Below are 19,795 nucleotides of genomic sequence, written 5' to 3'. Positions count from 1 at the left end.
ATTGCGTTAAGTTTTACATCTTGATACTAAAATGATTTTCCTTCAAAATAGCTGATATTAAAGAAAGCTTAAATTTACTGTTTTCTGGCCATATGATTCAGACAACAACAAAATTTAAAAGTTTTAGGGAGTAAGACTGAAGTGTTTTGAACCAGTTTCTCTTCACTTTTTACTTTATTTTTTATAATTTTAATATTGTTTTTATTTTATCTGAAAAACTTTAAAAACCCAATCCTTGAGTTTAAAACTAAACTGTTTTTTATACATACAATACAACGATATTTTTTACTATTCATAACAAGTATAGCCTTTTGTATTTTTCATTCATTTATGATTTTTGTGCACTAAATTGATTATCAATGAGAAAAAAAATGTGATTAATATACAGTATTTTCGTGTGTACTTTTATTAGCTTACATTGTGTTTAGGGTCTTCCGTGGTAATAGGATACTCTTCAGGTAAGTTAAGTTTAACTTACCAACTATATACATACCAACCAGTAGTATGTACTGTATACTGTATTTATAATGCTGAATCATGTCATGTAATAATATTGCTGTGATATAATAAGATTGTTTATGGAAAAAATGCAATATTTTCATAAATAGTGCTGTTTATTTTATGTGAGTGAATTTACAGCGGGTAATTTCATAACATGTATGTTTCTCCAACTCAAATTTTCCATAAGTCAAATCTTTCCTTTATTCCCTTGAATATTCGAGTTATAGGAATTCCACTGTATATGAAATATAAACACAAAACTTAGTAATTACATAAGTTAAACTTACCATATTAAATCCAATACTAGATTTTCCAGTATTGGACAGAAGAATTTGCACACGTTCATAATAACTTTCAAAAGATTTAAAAAAATAAAAAATCAATTCAACAAATTGACAAATTGAACAAGAATACATTTTAATGTAATTATAGAATTCAATACCAATTGAAGATGCGGAATCCTAAGAAAACCTACTATTGGAATTAATATGGTAAGTTTAACTTATCTAATTACTGTGTTTTGGTGGTTTATATTTCATATAGCATTAAATCTTATTTACATGCACACACGCACACACACACAAATAAATAGATAAATAAAATAACCATTAAATATCTGGAAAGAGCATTCTTGAAATCAGAAAAATAAACTCACAAATAAAGGATTTCACCACAGCTATGCTAAGCTACCCATAAAATACAGAGTACATAGCATGGCAGAAAAGTGTCTGTCATTTATGCTGAGAAGATTAATGTATCATGCATCAAAAAAGTTTGCAACTATTATTTATCTGCAAAATCTTCATAAAAAATAGACTACATTTTAACATTTGTAAAGAAAACAGACAATCCAGTGAGAAAATATAGAAATCAGTTGCATTCAACTATGCTGAAAGTAAACCTAAATATACATAATTTAACTTATCAACTATCACAAATCCATCATTTGCCCAGATGTGACTAAATACTAGTATCATAACCAGAGTGAGTCATTTAAAATCCACTAAAGCAGCTATAGATATAACAATGACAGTAATAATTAAAATCATAAACACAATACCTTAACACTGAATTCAGTAACATAGTATTTTAAAGCAAGCAATTCTCTTTGAATGGATTCAGCATCTGCAGAATGAAACTTTTTTAAATCCACATCTACAAACCTGCAACAAAGTCAATTTATGACAAAAGAGAAATAAATTAACTTTTGCAATTAACTTTACTGAGTCATAATCATCTTGTCACCAAATCACCATACTCAAATTTTTCATATTAATAAGTAATTTTTTTTTTTTACAACAGAATGATTCCACAATGCAAGGCAATCTCTCAGATGATTCTTTGTCAAAAATAAGAAAAAAGTTAAACATATAACAGAAAACGGTTTGTTTGTGAGTTTCAGCAAACAAAACATTTAGCCCTGCTTTCTGCTCCCTCTGTGAAATTAAACTGTAGAAAAATTCTTGCAGTACAATTCAAGGGGTAAATTTGGTGCCTCCTTACAGTTTTGATCTAATAATTGAATAAAAGTGGTCTCAGACCTCTATCTCCCTTCGGATTTAAGAAAAACAGGGTAAAACATGAAAAGGTTTTGTTGGAAAATATACTTTTTTAGGTTTGGAATAAAATTACTTAGTTAATTTAATAATAATTCTAGTTAATTTTCTGGAGAATTTAATTCTGAAAAAACTGATGTGAATAGCGTCTAATAAAATTAAACACAAATTTGTAAAGTTCAGCTTTAATTAGAAACAAAACACACACACTGGATTGGAAAAGTGCAATTTTAAATAAAACAATTTTCATCAATGTTTGAACATAATGTAAATGAAAACAAATAGAAAACTTATCAATAACAGAAAAAAATGAATAAAAAATACATTTAAAAAAATAAAAATCACATACTGTCATTTTTTTCAAAAAATTATTGAATATCAAAATGGTTTCTTGATAAAACTGCAGCATTTCTTCAAAGCAGTTGCTCAATATGGCCACCATTCTGTTCAATGCACAGTTCAGCTCGGTGAATCCATGCTAGTCAGGCAAGTCTAATAGCATCATTATTATTCCTATGGTAGCTCCAGCTTCTATTTTACGATGTCTCAATTCTTCTTGAGTGCCAACGAACGGAATAGACTAAAGACTTCATCCAACCCCAAAGGAAAAGTCCACTGGCAAGAGAACGGGAGATCGAGGTGGCCATTTTACTGGTCTACTTCAACCAATCCATTGCTTACTAAATGTGATGTGATTCATCACATCACAACAGCAGTGAGCAGGTGCACCATCATTGTAAAACCACAAATGCAATCTACCTGCAAGTGGAATATCTTCCAAGACTTCCATCAGATTTGTTTACAAAAATGCAAATCCACTCTCCACTAACCCTTGGCAATAAGAAAAAAGGGCCTATGAGATTATCACCAAGAAGACCACACCACAAATTAAACAAAAAAGTGTTGGAAATGACTTGTAGCATTCTCATGGGAATTTTCTTCCGCCTAAATGCGAGTATTTTTATAATTTACAATGCTATTTCTTGTAAAACAGGCTTCAAAAGTAATTAGAATATTACCTAGGAAATCATGATGATGTTCACATTTTCTAATTAACCATCTACAGAATTTCATCCGTGGTAATAACTGTTGTACACATGTTGTATGGAATGGGTATACCGTATTTATTCGAGTACCCCCCGCACTTTTTTTCTTGGAATTAGAGAGAAAAAATAAGGGTGTGAGGCTTACTTGAAACATACCCATAGCCAGGATAATTTATATAAAGTAAACGTTTTCTTTGAAGTATCTAAATTCAATAACACAAATATAGTTACATTAGGCTTTCGTTTATCAGTACTGGATGCCGCTTATACAGAATACATCCTTAATTATAAACATCTTGTTCATATTATCGATAGGAACAAAGTTACAGTATTTTTATAAAACTGATCCATTCTGTATAGGCTGCATCCGGTTCTAATAACACTAGTTACAGTATCAGTTACCCATCGTCATCTTGTCTATTCGCCATAGTCACTGTACTGTTTGTAATGTGGACGGTTATGTGCATTTTATCTGTTTAGTTTATCTTGTGAAGTTTAATACGGTGATTTATTTTAATTACGGCATTAAAATGAATATAGAAGGACAGCGTCTACGATCTTTTACAGTAAATGAAAAACTGCGCATTATAGAGGAGGCTGAAAAAATTGGAAATTGGGCGGCAGGAAGAAAATTTGACATAGATGAAAGCTGCATTCGAGAATGGCGTAAGAAGAAACAACTTCTGGTAAAAGGCACCGGTAATAAAAGGGCTTTTCGTGGCTTAAAACCAACATACAGACATAGAGAAAAAAATTGTATGACTGTTATGGAAAAAAGGAAATGCGGTTATGCTGTCACGACAGAAATGTGTCAATCATATGCTCATGAAATTGTTAAATCATTGAATAAAGTTGACTTTAAAGCAAGCCGTGGATGGATAACACGATTTTTTGCACGAAATGATTTGTCAATAAGACGAAAGACGACCATTTCTCAACGACTTGCAGACGCTTATGAACAAAAAATATTACATTTTCACAAATACATAATAAATCTTAGAAAAGATAAAGGCTATTTGCCTTCTCAAATAGGAAATGCTGATCAAACCCCTGTATATTTTGAAATACCATTTGACAAAACCGTAAACAAAAAAAGTGAAAAAAGTATTACGATTTGCACTGGTGGTAATGAAAAACAAAGATGTAGTGTTATGTTTTGCATTACTTCTGATGAATCAAAATTATCTCTGTGCATTGTTTTTAAAAGAAAAACTCTTCCTATCGTACAGGTTAAATGGAGTTAAACACACCACAAATTAAACAAAAAAGTGTGTTGGAAATTTATTATATTATTTCTAAATTTTGGATTAGATCAGGTGTGTATGGCAAAACGATCAGATTTACTTAATAAAAAAAATACCAGTATGCTAGTAATGGATAGTTATGGGGGCATACGACTGATAAAGTGAAAGACATTTTAAATAGGGTATGACAGACCAAGTAATAATTCCAGGTGGATTAACATCTCTATTGCAACCACTAGATGTCTGCATTAATAAACCGTTCAAATCTGCATTAAAACAACTGTACAGTAGATGGATGGCTGATGAAAATTTCTTTCTCACGCCTACAAGAAGAATCAAACGCCCAGATTTTAACCAGATTTGTGTTTGGATAAAAGATGCTTGGGAAGGTATTTCCAGGGAATTAGTAAGGAAAAGTTTTTAAAAATGCGGAATATCTAATGAACTTGATGGTAGTGAAGACCTTTGGCAAAGCGACATGGAGACTACCGGTAACTCTTCTACAGACATTGACAGTGATTAATTCAAAATAAAATACCATATTAAAAAGTGTATTGAAATGATCCTTTTCAACATGATACTTTCTTTTCGTTTTACTGGCCTACTGATTCTGAACTAAACTAGTACTTACAGTAATTAATTATTAATGTAATATTGATATTGTAATTTATAGAAACGAATTAAATGTTTCACTTTCTGAATATTTTCGTATTTACGTTTTTTTTTTATCATATCTGTTGCACTTTAAAATACTGGTATATACTCAATTTTTTTTTTTAGATTTTCGGTCCGGAAAATCGAGGTGCAGGGCTTATTCAGGGAGTGGGGGATACTCGAATCCCCCACTCGGGTAATTCAGGTAATTGCTGCTCCCATAAAATTTGCCACACTTGATTGCAAAACATGGAAGCGATGTGACAGTCTTCCAATGCGCAAGGTGGGAGATGAGATACTTGTACCACACTAAATATTGTTTCTACAGCATTGAAATTTTTCACAAAACATTCACGATTAGCATCGACTCGTTGTGGTTTAAGCACAACTGTTTCTCAAACTCGTCTCTCCAAAGCCTCAAATGTTTAATGATCCTGATCTGGATCATCTCTTCAATTTGGATAATTTTCCCGGTATTCACACAGCAGCCAATCCATTTCTATTTGCTTTATCATACCATGTCCATCAACTCTCCAAATGAAAACAAATTTGTAGTATCACCCATTGTGAATAACTGACTAAACAATAACAGCACAAACACTGCTCAAATGAATATTCAAATACAAGACTCAACTGTTGATCAGCTGTTATTGCCAACCTATGAAAAAATAAAAAATTTTATTATGTTTTAGAAGGATGTCTTTAAAATTTATTTTTATCATTTTTAGCATTTGTATGTAAAATGTTCTGTTTTAAATCTAATCACTTTTCCGATCCAGTTTGTGTTTTATTAAAGTTGAACTTCTCAAATTTTTGTTTAAGTTTGATAGACATTATTTACATCAATTTGCTCAGAATTAAATTCTCTACAAACTTAACTAGAAATTTTTATTTGTTTATTGGTAAATTAACAGTTATTTTATTCCAAACCTAAAAAACTGTATTTTCCAACAAAAACCTTTTTGTGTTTTACCCAGTTTTTCTTAAAACCTAAGCGAGATAAGAGATCTGGGATCAGTGATCAGATGCACTATGACAGTGCAGTGTCATAATGCCTCGTAACTGTGTAAATGATATGGATGCCTTTTGTTATTTATGAAGTGAGTCTACCATAAAATCGAACAAAAAAAAAACATTACACCTTTAATTAAAACAGCATATAATTTGTACTTTCAGTGTAAAATTGGTGATCAAAATAAGATGTGGGCTCCTCAAATAGTATGCACTAATTGTTCTGCATATTTAAGAGGATGGCTGAAAGGTACACAGAAGGCTTTGCCATTTGGTGTATCTATGGTTTGGCGTGAACCAAAGGATCATGTAACCGATTGTTACTTTTGTTTAACAAGTGTGTCTGGAATTTCTAAAAGATCTAAAATACTGTAAAATATCCTTCACTGCAATTTGCAATCAGGCTTATACCTCATAGTGAAATTATTCCAGTTCCTGAGCCACCTGTGAATGTATGTTTTGAAAGCAGCAATGAAGAATCAGGTAGCACTGAAGAAGACAATGATTTTGATTTTGAATTATCTTCCAATAACCCACATCTTATATCACAAGGTGAATTAAATGACTTGGTTAGGGATTTAAATTTATCAAAAAATCAAGCTGAACTGTCGGAATCAAGACTACAAGGTTGGAATTTACTTCAAAAAAAGAATATAAAAATTTCAGGCTTTTGAAGCCAACAAAAAGAACTTTCTCAGTACTTTACTGATGAAAATAATTTGGTTTATTGTATAAATATTGGTGAACTTAGGACAAGAACTTATAAATATTGATGAACTTAGAACTAAGATTTGTTGCACTTAGGACCTGAAGACTGGTGTCTTTTCATAGAATCGTCCAAGTATAGTTTAAAAGTGGTTCTACTACACAACGGTAACAAATATCCTTTGATACCAATCGCTTATGGTATTAATTTGAAAGACATACAATGTAATGAAAGACATTCTTGAAAAAATAAATTATAAAAAACATAGTTGGAACATATGTGGTGATTTGAAGGTTATAGCTATTTTTTTAGGCATGCAGTTAGGCTATACTAAGTACATGTGTTTTCTTTGTGAATGGGACAACCGAGCTAGGGATAAACATTATGTTACCAAAGAGTGGAAGAAACTAGACAACTTAACTCCGAATGGGAAAAATATTATTCATGAGCCCTTAGTTGAACCCAAAAAAATATTTTTATCCCCTCTCTATATCAAGCTAGAACTAATAAAAAATGTTATAAAAGGAATGAAGGATAGTCCCTGATTTTTGTACATCAGGCAGAAATTTCCACATGTAAGTGAAGGAAAAATTATGGAAGGAATATTTGATGGTTATCAATTAAGAGAATTGATCAAAGATGATGTATTTAACTCGATGTTAAATAATGTAGAAAGTGCAGCTTGGGCTTCATTTAAAGACGTTTGCAAAAATTTTCTCGGCAAACAAAAGTCAGACAATACTGTTAATCAACTTCTTACTTCATACAGATACTTCATACATACTAATATGTCTTTGAAAATACATTTCCTCCACTCACATCTGGATTTTTTCCTGGACAACCTTGGAGACATAAGTGATGAACATGGTGAATGTTTACACCAAGACATTTCGGTGATGGAAAGCCGCTTTAAAGGGAAATGGAATACTAACATGCTAGCTGATTACTGTTGGATATTAATTAGCGATGTGCCTGAGGCTATTTATAAAAGAAAAGCATCAGCGAAATCATTCTAACACAGGTATTACGTGCAAAATTATAAATTTTACAGATTTTAACTACATTTTCCCTTAATTTTTTTTTAAGCGTAATTTATTTAAAACTAAGGGTGATAGAAAAATTGAATTTACATATCTGTAATGTACACAAAAAAGCAATTCAAGAAATGGTATCACACTTACAGAAACATTAAAAAATTTTTTTTTTTTTTATCAGTGTTATCAGCACTAAAAATCCAACATCTTTTATTGAACAATAGTTATACAAGACTACATATTTCATTTGACCTGTTCTTTTGAATTAAATTAACTTATAAATTTATACATGTGAAAAAAAAGCTTAAGTATATAACAAAATAAAATAAATATTACCTTAACATAAAACTCTGAGTCACAATTATAAGTTCATAACCTCTGTTGGTATTATAAAGTTCTATAGAGACAACACCTTCTGATTTTTTCAGTTCATCAATATTTCTGGAAAAAATGAGCCGAAACTTCCATTAATTTGCATTAACATATAATTAAATAAATGTAAATAATGGTAATGTATATAATATAATATAATCAGTATAAATACACATATTTTTATAAATATACTTTTTAAATACAATATTGCAAGTGCTACATCATATACAAGTGGCAAACTTCGTAAATAAGGCTATATATATAGGTGTATTAGAAAGTAATGAGAATTTTGAAATTTTGCGCGTTGTATTAGTCCCGATTCTCAGGATTTTTTTGTTGTTGTATCGGTAAACATGTCTGAAAAGTATCTGTACATTTTTAGCCATGCTGGATGTTTAGACTGTTGTCAGCTGTCAAAAGGATAACATGTGTTTTGGTACAATCGGCGATTTTTTATTTGTATAAATAATGGATCAGAGAATTTGCATTAAATTTTGTTATAAGAATGGAATAAAGTATAGCAATGTTTTAAAAATGTTAAATATTGCTTTTAGTGAGTCTGCTATGAGTAAAGCAAGGTTTTACGAGTACCCTGAATGCCCCAGCACAACAGTCAATGAAAACTGGGAAAAGTGAAAGAAATGATTATGAATGATCACCGAATCACAATCAGAGAAGTCAATGATTTTGGGATATCAATTGTCTCATGCCATGAAATTTTTTCAGATGTTTTGGGCATGAAACGTGACAGAAAATTTTGTTCCTAAATTGTTGAATTTCAAACAAAAACAGCAGCGAATGAAAGTTGCTCAGGAGTTGCTAAATGAAGTCAACAATGATGAAGAACTACTGAAACATGTTATAACAGGGGATGAAACATGGGTATACAGATATGATGTCAAAACTAAGGCTCAATCATCCCAATGGAAGCATTCTGGATCACCAAGACCGAAAAAAAGCTTGACCAGTATGGTCAAATGTGAAGGTTATGCTCAAAGTGTTTGATTTTAATGGCATAGTGCATCATGAGTTCTTACCACAAGGTCAAACGATCAATAAGGAGTTTACCTACAAGTTCAACGGCGTTTACGTGAAGCAATCTGAAAAAACACCCAGATTTATGGCAAAACAATTCATGACTTTTGCACCACAATAATGCACCTGCTCACACTTCATTGCTTGTTCGTCAATTTTTGGCCAAAAACAACACTAGTGATACTCCAGCTGCCATATTCGTCAGACATGGCGCCGTGTGACTTTTTTCTATTCCCAAAAATAAAGAGAACCTTAAAGGGCTGTCGTTTTACAAGCATAGATGAGATTAAAAGCAAATTGCTGAAAGAGCAACACACTATTCCAAAGATCAAGTTCCAGAAGTGTTTTGGGGACTGGAAAAAGCGCTGGCGTAAGTGTATAATATCTAATGGGGACTATTTTGATGGGGATAACATTAATGTAGACAAATAAATATCTGTTCTTCTTGAGAGAAGTTTTTTTCTTTTTTCTACAAGACACTAATTTAATTTATTATAATTATTATTATTCTATCACACATGGTGTTTCTTAGGTATACTGTAATTAATAAACCATATGTATCAAAATTTATTAAAGATGATAGGAATATAAATAAAATATACATTTAAAACTCTTTAAATAATGAAATCAGAAAACATCTAAGAATCATATTAAAAATAAAAACCATAATAATTATCAACATACATTCACTCATCAATTTAAGTACAAATCTGTTTTAAATATCCGCTGTCATGTTTCTTATACTTATGTAATATAACAGTAGTCATAATGTAAAAGAAAAATAAGATAAATTGTAATAACATATTTTCACATATATTTATAGGATGTAGGTACATAAAAAAATATATAGATATAGATGATAAAAAAAGTAGTTTAAATTAAGACATTCAGAGGAATCATTCTTCTAAAAACTAAATCCTATTTTCATGATGAAAACAAAAACTGGATGATAAACAGAAACCTTTTTAGGTACAATTTGTGTTTCTTTTTATTTTTGGTAATCCTTTCAACAGATTAATACCTTTCTAAACTTTCACAATTAATTACTTCATATAAAAATAGGTAAGTAATAAGTAAATTCATAACTCAATAATCATGGCAGTATGAATTTGAAAAACTGAACAGCTGTTGTAAATGTCTAATCCAGAGATATAAGTTACATTATAGTAACACACAGGGTTCCCAAGAATTTTAAGATTTTTGTTTTTCCTGACCAATTTAGTAAAAAGTCCTGATTCTCATAATGTTATACTACTGCCATTTACTCTGCAAAATATATATTTTTTTTTTCAGCCTCCACCATCACCATAGATGCCCAACTCACACCTTTTTTATTATTTATTATTATATTCATTTTTAAAGTTTATTTTTTACTGATATTTTACAATATACACTATTTAAAATTAGGCTAATTTTTGTGATTAACTGTTTCAGTAAATTGCTTTGCAAAGTACAAAAAAAAACAATACAATGTTTAATAAGTATCTTGCATAAAAATGAACATCATGGTAACTAAAGTAACACAGGTAAAAAATAAAAACCAACTAAAGCAATTTAAAAAAATAATCAGCTTGCACCTAAGATTGCTTAAAAAATTTTCACAAAAATTAGCATACATTACTTTGCAAAGTAAACAAAAAACAATATTTAATAACTTGGTTTGGATAAAAATGCTAAGAAACACAGATTTCTATTTAACAAAGAATATATATATGATCACACTTAGAAGAAAATTAAATTTTTTTTAAATTTATCCAACTTCCTCTTATCTTTGAATGCTTTACTGTCATCTTCAGTATCTGGTGAAAATATTTTGAAGTTGCTACTCAGAGCCCCACCCATGCATAGCAAAGAATATTGTTTCTAAGCTTTTTGCGCTAATTTTCAGTAAATTTATTAGCTTCATATGATGCTACCAATAAACACTTCATTTTGTCACAACAAAGTTCAGGCTCATGAAGGATCACAGCTGGATCTAATGATGATAGACCCCTCACAACTTTATAATTTAAAGGACTTTATACAACAAGCTTTGAGATAAGTTTAACTAATAAAGTTTGGCACTCTTTACGAAACCTCAATTCATAATCTTCTGATGTTTTTATTTCTTTCAGATATTTAGTTTGAAATCCAAGATCAGTTTTCTTTAATTCACATAAATTCTCTATGTCAGTAAGATCAATTGAAGTTTTGAAGAAGTTTTTATAGCAGGTATTAATATACCTGCTATATTTAATATACCTTGATTTAATTATGTTTAAGAAGTGTGTTCAGTAGATCCTTAAGATGTGAAAAATAAATAACAAGCAAGAGAACCTGGGCTCTGAAACTGCCTTAAAAAGGGTTCACAGTCAGACAAAATCAATTTGTAAAATGCCAATTTACATTTTACGAATCTGTCTTTATAATGCTCAACAACACCAGTATATCGCTTAAGTTAAAGTTTCTTTGATTTGACAATAGATTTTTTTTATGTCATCCAAAATTAGCAAGGCTTGTTCTAAGCATTTCACATTATCTAACCATCTAGTCGCGCACTATTTTAAAGGAAATTTATTATTTCCTGTGATTGAGGTAAATTCAGCACATTACGCTGGGCTTTCATTAAGATCTCTTAAAAACATATGAGCATTCCATTTGAGAGATTGAATCCCTGTTTACATGGATCTATTTACAACATATAAATCACAAATACCAATATTCACCAAACGCTTTCCTTTAAGGCATTCCTCTATCAGCTGATGACTGAACATTTTTAGAAACCTTAATTCACATTTAGTCCATCCATAGATATTTGTAATATTTTGTTTTTATCTAGAGGGGAGATACCTTCTACGAAACCACTGAGAAGATCTGAGCAGTGAACTTTCCCAAAAATATACTGTTCATATCTTGTTCATACTTTGTTTCTGCATCAAAAACTCACACAAATAAGTCCATTTGACCCCTCTGTATAATTTTATTTAATGCATCATCAAAAACAAATCATACCACGTTACACAAGAACACAGCTGATTTTACAGAATGCCATCAAAGTATGATGCAAGGCCATGATTGATGACATAAGAGCATTTAGTAGCTCCAAGCTGGAATTTTAGTACAATACAACTATCAGGAAACATAATTTTAAAAGTTACATCATATCTTCCCATGAACTTAAGTATAGCTTATTTTGTACAACATTGAGAACCCACATAATCTTCGCCTTAGAAATATCATCTTTATGACAAAAAGAAGTAATTGTGTTGTCACTTTGCGTAAATGAAAATGAGAATTCAAATGTATCATTTGCTGCTGAAATGCTATTACTCTGACAACAAGATCCAGGCAAAGACACAGATGTATCACAACCACCATTCTCACAACTGTTGAACAAAGTTTTAGTCTGCTGGACTTAAGTACCAGTGGGAAATAAAAACATTTTCAGTAAAGCTGAAAATCCCTTACTGTTAAGTCTCATGCATCATCTCCTCTATAATGATAAATTAATAAGATTCTCACATTCTTCTTACTCGTACAAGGTAAGTAAGTTGTTACATTATAGCTTTGATCAGCTGCAATTATATTTTATTACAATTAATTTACAATTCTATATTGTTTATCCTAAAAATATACATACACGTAACTAGCTAGTATACACAATATTAAACAATGTAATATTAATTTACTAAGAAAGATTAAATTAACTTAAAATGTAAAAGATATCCAATAAAGGCTTATGTATACATGAACAAGAAATTTATTTACAAAAAATAATGAATCAGCAACAAGTAACAATGTTGAATAATTAACATAACCAAGATATTGCACCAAGGCTGTGGTTATTCGAACAATTAGTTTATTATGCTGCTTTCCTTTACTGTGTGAAGTCACTGCCTTTCGGGCCACATTGCCAGTCCAAAATGACTTTTTTACACACATTACAAAAAGCATGATACACATCTCTACCTATTCTCGACCAACTGAATTCTGGGTGTAAGTTTATATCTAAACATTGATCATTAAACGGTCTTTTTAGATGCCATTTGAAAGCAATTAATTACCTAAAATACAAAAAAAAAATGCATGGTGGTTTGAGAGAAATTTCAAGAAAACAGTTAACAACCTTTAAATTTTTCAATTTTTTGTTTCACCAGTGAAAAAATTAACTCCAATTTGGAATATTTCTCCTTTAATATAAAAAATAATTAGGAAATGTAAGTAAGAACAGGACATGTTAATGACTGTTTGATGCACGCAGCTGCAATGTGCTGGGCAATAGGGTCGCCACTTCCTGACCCTGGGAACGTAATCAAATATATTCTGGTATTACTTAAAAAATACTATCATGGTTCACCAGCAAGGCACCACATTTGCAGACTTGCTGAAGAATGTGAAAAAATCTGAAGGAGGGGACCTAGCCAGCAATATATTATCGGTTAGGAAGGGTGGAGGGGATGATTTGGAGGTCCGCCTCAGGGAAGGACGTAAAGCCCCCCCCCCCCCCCCAGGCACTAAGGCAGAAGATCTTGGTGGTGGCCGCGAAGAGTGCATTGAGAAGCGTGGTTTTCCACATAAAAGATTTGGATGCAGAAGTCACAGGGGAGGAAGTGCTTACTGCAGTTAAGAGGACCATTGGAGATGCTGCATCCGCCAGGCTAATGTCGCTGCGACCTGCTTATGGTCAAATACAGAATGCAACTGTGATGATGTCAACAAGGGATGCCAATCACCTGACATTGAACAAAAGAATTTTGATAGGCTGGCAATCATGCCGCGGATCAAGTTGAGGAAGCCGGACATGAACTGCTTCCGATGTTGGGAGGCAGGTCACAGGGCTGGGCAATGTAAAGGTCCAAATAGGTCTAATAATTGTTACTACTGCAGGGGGCTGGGCCATAAGCTAGCCGAGGGTCAAAAACAAAAGAAATGTATTGTCTGAGGGTTGTTGGGCCATTAGATGGGGGCTCAAGATTGTGGGCTGAGCTAGAAATGAAATTCATTTGGCTGAACTGTAACAGGTGTGCCGCTGCACATGACCTGGTGCTGGGAACTGCTGCAGACAAGGAGGTAGATTTTCTCTTGCTTGCTGAACCAAACCGGCGCAAGGTGTCAGCAGAGAGCTGGATTTCTGATGACTACTAGGATGCCGTAATCTGCAATATTTCTGAGCGTTGGGCCATGTTGGGAATAACCAAGGGATGTGGCTACATGGTGATGGAACTGTCCGAAATATTGGTAGTGTCTGCGTATGTCTCTCCAAACTGTGGAGACTAAATATTCTATCGATTCATAAATGATATCGAGAGGTTAGTAGTAAGGAACCCTACAAGACCAGTTCTGTTGGCCAATCACCTCAACATGAAATGCATTGAGCTAGCCAGCATCAGATCAACCAAAATGGTATACTCATTGGCCTCCGTGTTTGGAGCCGTAGAAATGGTCGTTCTCAATCATCCAAGACAATTCCCACCTACATTGATAGAGGAGCTGGTTTTGTAGTAGATGTAATGGCCACATTGGAGTCATTGCCAAAGAATACATGACTGGAGGTTAACAGAGGATGAATTTATCTTGGATGAACTTCACCTTCCGAGCAGTTCATCAGGTTAGACCCCCAGGGTAAGGCTGTGGAGAACCACAGTACGCAAAATGCGCAAATTGTGATCTGGAATATATCAGAGTGAAAACAGATCTTTTTCAATTAGAATTAATGAACACATTAATTGTATAAATAAGGGAAATAAAGAATGATCCAATTTTGTTAGACATATCTTAGAATATAATCATAATTACAACCCAGATAATTTTATTAATATTCTTGAATATTCCAATAACCTTCATAAAACAAATATTACATATACTTAAATAATAAAAATTTGATAAATGAGCAAACAAAATTTAAAAATTATGTATTATTCAAACAAATATTAAACAATAATTTTGATTCTTAAGTTGGTTATACTGCTTCATACTAATGAACACAACAATTGAGACCTTCATACTGACATGACAGATAACATTGACATTACTTTACCTTTTTATGATCAATTGTTATAATTTTTGTGTTTTTTTTTTTTAAATTCAAGTTAGTATAGTTAATGGTATGTAAAGTAAATAATTATAATAATAACACATCAATGTTCCTGAGAATTGATTACTAATCCAAAAGCACTCAAACATACTATTAAACTGTTGGTAAGTGGAAACTATTATATAAATTAATTATATCAATACCAACAGGTCATGATCAATAAAATTAATTACAATATGCATTCAAGAGCATGCAACATTGTATTCAGTTATGTGAATCACATAATGGAGGCTACTTTCAACAACTATTGTAATTTATACATTTTCCCATAAGGTTGTGTCACTTTTTGAACACTGTATCACTGTATTAAGATACAGTTTGTTTGTCCAAGGTGATCTTTGGAACTACTGAACCAATAGTTATTCTTTCACTAATTATTTAACAGTTCAAGAATCATGGTAATATCTCCTTATTGATGTCATTTATAAAATATAAATAATATTACTGTAAGAAAAACAATTTATCATAGGTTTATTAATTTTTGAATTAAGAAACTTGTCTTCATAGACAAGACAGATGGTTGGTATGGCACAATAAGAACTCATGTGAATATCTGTAAAAATATTACAAAAATGAAATGGAAAAATTACAGTTAGAAATAAAGACATACAAGAAACCTTTGGTTCAAGGAATAACTTGGTCCCATAACCATTACAATAATTATCATTACTACATTCAAAATAATTAAATTAACACCATTACTACAGCTATTTAGTGTGTATCACAAACTTCAGCAAAATTAATTATTAAAATAATTTCATTCTTACCTCTCTGTTTGAATAATTCCAGATGATGACAAACATAAACACACTACATTAGCATTTTTTAATGCAACAAAAACAACACCTTCATCCAGAGTAAAACATTCTATTGAAGAAGGTAAATGAATATCCATCAGCTTTTCACTACATTTTCCATCAAATGCAATAAGAGAATTATAAATTGCTATAAAATTACCCTCTTTTGTATAATGCTTTGCAGTAATATTTTGACATAACTTAACCTGGAACAAGCAAAATTCTTATGAATGAAAGAGAAAATGAAGCACATATTCTCAATCAGAAACATTCATTCTAATTAAATAAATAGAAATAATGAATATAAAGTAAAAAACACAAATTACCTCAATATACTAAAATGCAAAGAAACAGATTTACAAATTTTAAAAGAAATTTAGAAACCAGTTAAAGGCAGAACAATACATTTAAACAACTCATGGTATTATGATAACTAACAGATTTTTCAATTGTCAGGTAAACTCAGGTGAGATTTTCTTTTGTAAATTTTAATACCAAAAAGTACAATTTTACTTCAGTTCATACATGGTGGCAAAAATCATACTAGGCAACTTCAAAAATCTACAAGATCCTTCTGATATGGGTGTGTAGAAAAAGAAATTCTGCCACTGATACCACTGTATATAATTCAAAAGTGTGTTATTTACAATAGAACAAAACACCAATGCCATGTCATTATCAATAAATCTAAGTGATATTAAATAAAAGCTACCCAATTTCAATAAATTAAAGAGAACAGTAAACAATCAGAGTTTATTACAATTCTTAACTGCTGGTGCTATATAGCTATTCCTAACTGAGATGATTGCCAGAATCAAAATCTCATGACAAAAAACCTATTAGTTTACTTTCAAATGACAAAAAATCTAGATAGTTCAGTAACTGCCAATACTAAAGAAAGAAATAAAATTCAAAGTAAAAAAATATACCATTTATTGTAGCCATAAATTTCTGTGGAATGTTTAACTAACACATTTTAAAAAGATAAGAATGCTAATTATCACATCTTCTGTAGTTTGGTCCATACTAAAAGTATAACTATATCTATAATTTAAACACCAGCCACAGTAATGATCTATGAAAAGTTTAAATTTACTAAGCAAAAACAATAAATTACTTACAAGTCCATATAAATGTATGGCAGGTTAATTTTCCTGTAAGTAATCTTAACCATAATGGTTGTAGGCAACCTGACATGAGTCATAAATCATTCCTGAACAAGACACAGACATTCTTATGAATAACAATCATCCCATGCCAAGTTTATAATGCAAAGTAAGAAATGAATGAATGATTTCTTGTTGTTGCCTTCTTCACAGAGCCAAATATTTATTATATATCAACATAATAAGCCTACTGAAATGCAGGTAACATACAGCTCTGTAGATTCACCTTCATTTTCTCACCACAGGGACTGTCTGCATAGTAGAACATTACTCTCAGAGAAGAGATTTTGACTGGGCCTCTTATACCTCAGGTGCTTTAAATTTGTCAAGAAAAAATGGGATGAATAATGTAAAGCAACAGATTAGCATACCATTTACACTGCTTCAACTCACTTTTAAAAAATTAAATGTTTATGAATATTCAAGTGAAATAGACTATAACTCAGAATAACATAATTACCATTGAATTAGATGACTCTACTTCAGATTGGGATTGACCAATAACAGCAACTGTTTTGACTTCATAAATTTGGGTAGCAGTTTCACCAACAGCTTGGGTGCCAACACATGTTTGTTCTTGTTCAATACTTGAACCACACAAAATTTTATTCCACGTTCTCATTTTGATGAAAATGTATCCTGAAATAATTCAACTCATGAATAAAAGTACACAGTGATAAATATAATATAAATATTGAGTATTAAAACATTAGTAAAAATAAACTTAAAAAGAAAACAAATAGAATTAACAAAAAGATAAAATAAACAATCCAAAAACAAAATCTGTTAATAATGAAAATAAATCAGTAGTTATTTTCATTAAAAATCGTTATGTAGACAATGGACATAAGCATAAACTTAGGAAGCAACAAAAATGAATACTTTTTATAATTACTGTACCAAAATACTGACTAGCAGAAATAAGACATGAATAATATGTAAATTACAACCACTCCTTTTTAATTATTAATTTTTGTATACAATTTGCTACATTAATCAAGGTTTTGTATGGCTTTCCTTGATTCATTAAAGCAAATGGTGGAACAGTTACTTTTGGAAATAGTGAAGCAGTCACTTCTAATATGATCCACATACTCTATAATTATGGAATGATCTGAATAAGATATCTGCTAATTTTTCTTCAGGCAAAACAACAAACTCATGAAAAATATAACAAAATACAAACTGATAAATATAACCCAGATGTTATAAAAATTAAAGGGCAGCTACTATTATACATATTATACCAGAGAAATCCACAGGTATAAAGAGGATACACAATTCCCAAAATTGAATTTAAAGACTGATCATGACTGAACAGGTTCCTAGCAAACAACAAATAATAAACAAAGTAAACCTTAACATTCATTCAAAATTCACCTACTTATGTATTAACTACGAATCTCCAAAATTCATTTTACAATGAATTAATTATAAGTAAAATGAACTTTGTAAAGGTTTGAGGTTATATTAAATTAAACTGAAATTACAGTAATTGCTGGAAAAATTAAATAGAAGCAGCAATGTAAAATATCTGAAATTATAATATATAAATATATACTTAAATACATAATTAATACCCACTATACTCACAACCTCACTAAACACTCGTTCCCACTTTCACACCTACCATTTTACCGGACTTTGCCGCGCAAAACTTTACATTCGCCGTTAGAATTTCATCTCCAAAATAAAAATGTTATATCATTTATTGTTAGAGATTTTCATGTAAATAAACTTTAATAACTGTCACAAAAATTACGTTTTCATAAAACAAAATAAAAAATAGTTTTATATTTAATGAAATATTATTTACTTTGAAAGGGGAAAAAATGTTAAATACTATTGTAGAAGCATCCCGACTATAATATCTAAATGAATACCGCTCACAAGTATATTGGTATCTCTTGTAGTTAATAGCTTTTCATTACACAATCTGATATATTATAGTTTACTGATCATTGAATTGAAGTTACATACTTCTTTGGAATCGTCTGGATCAATTCAAACAAAATGTATTAGAATTATGATGTAGGGCTTGTTTACGATGTGGAACGTGTAAACTGATATGACTGACGGGCCGTAAAGTTCGATTTATATTAATGACATTATGTCCGTATTCTGTAAGTAAAGAAAGAATTGGAATAGGTTGATTCCTTTCATTTTTGAGTGGTTTTTTTTTTTCAATTTAGCTATTGAAGAGTGAACTTTGACGTTTCCAGATAAGAAATCGTTCAAGATTCTGTCATTTTTGAAATCTTTTTTTATATACTTAAGATCTTTATATCGTACTGACCGAAGAGGTTACACTTTCTACTACGTCATTTTCTTTTTCAGACGTATACTACTGCTTGAGCTTGCTTAGACTGCTGATAACTATGGTCCGAGTAAAACTTAATATGTGGTTAATTATTGCAAACTTACCAAAATTATTTAAAGTTGATTACCAAATTGTCAATTGCCAAGTTGATACCAAATTTATTTAAAGTCTTAGTGTAATTTCATTTTATTTACTATTTTTTTAAAGGATAACATTTTACATTTTATTTGTGTCATCAGAAACATACTTCAGTATTATTTTGATCAATATATCCTATTGT

General features: G+C 30.9%; 2 protein-coding genes across 3 annotated transcripts in view; one reads left to right on the top strand and one right to left on the bottom strand.

The window, feature by feature from the left end:
• Positions 1-18,844, bottom strand: part of rod (kinetochore component rough deal) — a 134,828-nt gene extending 115,984 nt beyond the window's left edge. The window contains exons 1-5 of the mRNA XM_075363717.1: positions 18,789-18,844; positions 17,656-17,834; positions 16,000-16,235; positions 8,089-8,193; positions 1,562-1,664 (exon numbers count right to left, since the gene is read on the bottom strand). Coding sequence (XP_075219832.1) covers positions 1,562-1,664; positions 8,089-8,193; positions 16,000-16,235; positions 17,656-17,817 — 606 coding nt within the window. The 5' untranslated portion in view covers positions 17,818-17,834; positions 18,789-18,844. The remainder of the gene's footprint in view (positions 1-1,561; positions 1,665-8,088; positions 8,194-15,999; positions 16,236-17,655; positions 17,835-18,788) is intronic.
• A 290-nt stretch (positions 18,845-19,134) lies between these two features.
• Positions 19,135-19,795, top strand: part of LOC142323662 (protein O-linked-mannose beta-1,2-N-acetylglucosaminyltransferase 1-like) — a 45,662-nt gene continuing 45,001 nt past the window's right edge. The window contains exon 1 of one of the 2 annotated variants that reach the window (XM_075363714.1): positions 19,135-19,318. In XM_075363714.1, the coding sequence (XP_075219829.1) occupies positions 19,306-19,318 (13 nt within the window). In that variant the 5' untranslated portion in view covers positions 19,135-19,305. The remainder of the gene's footprint in view (positions 19,319-19,795) is intronic. The other variant, XM_075363715.1, reaches the window with a different exon arrangement.

Source organism: Lycorma delicatula, chromosome 4 (assembly GCF_047948215.1).
Source record: "Lycorma delicatula isolate Av1 chromosome 4, ASM4794821v1, whole genome shotgun sequence".
Lineage (NCBI taxonomy): Eukaryota > Metazoa > Arthropoda > Insecta > Hemiptera > Fulgoridae > Lycorma > Lycorma delicatula.
The sequence above is the reverse complement of the archived record's forward strand: the minus strand, read 5'-3'. Positions and strand labels throughout refer to the sequence as shown.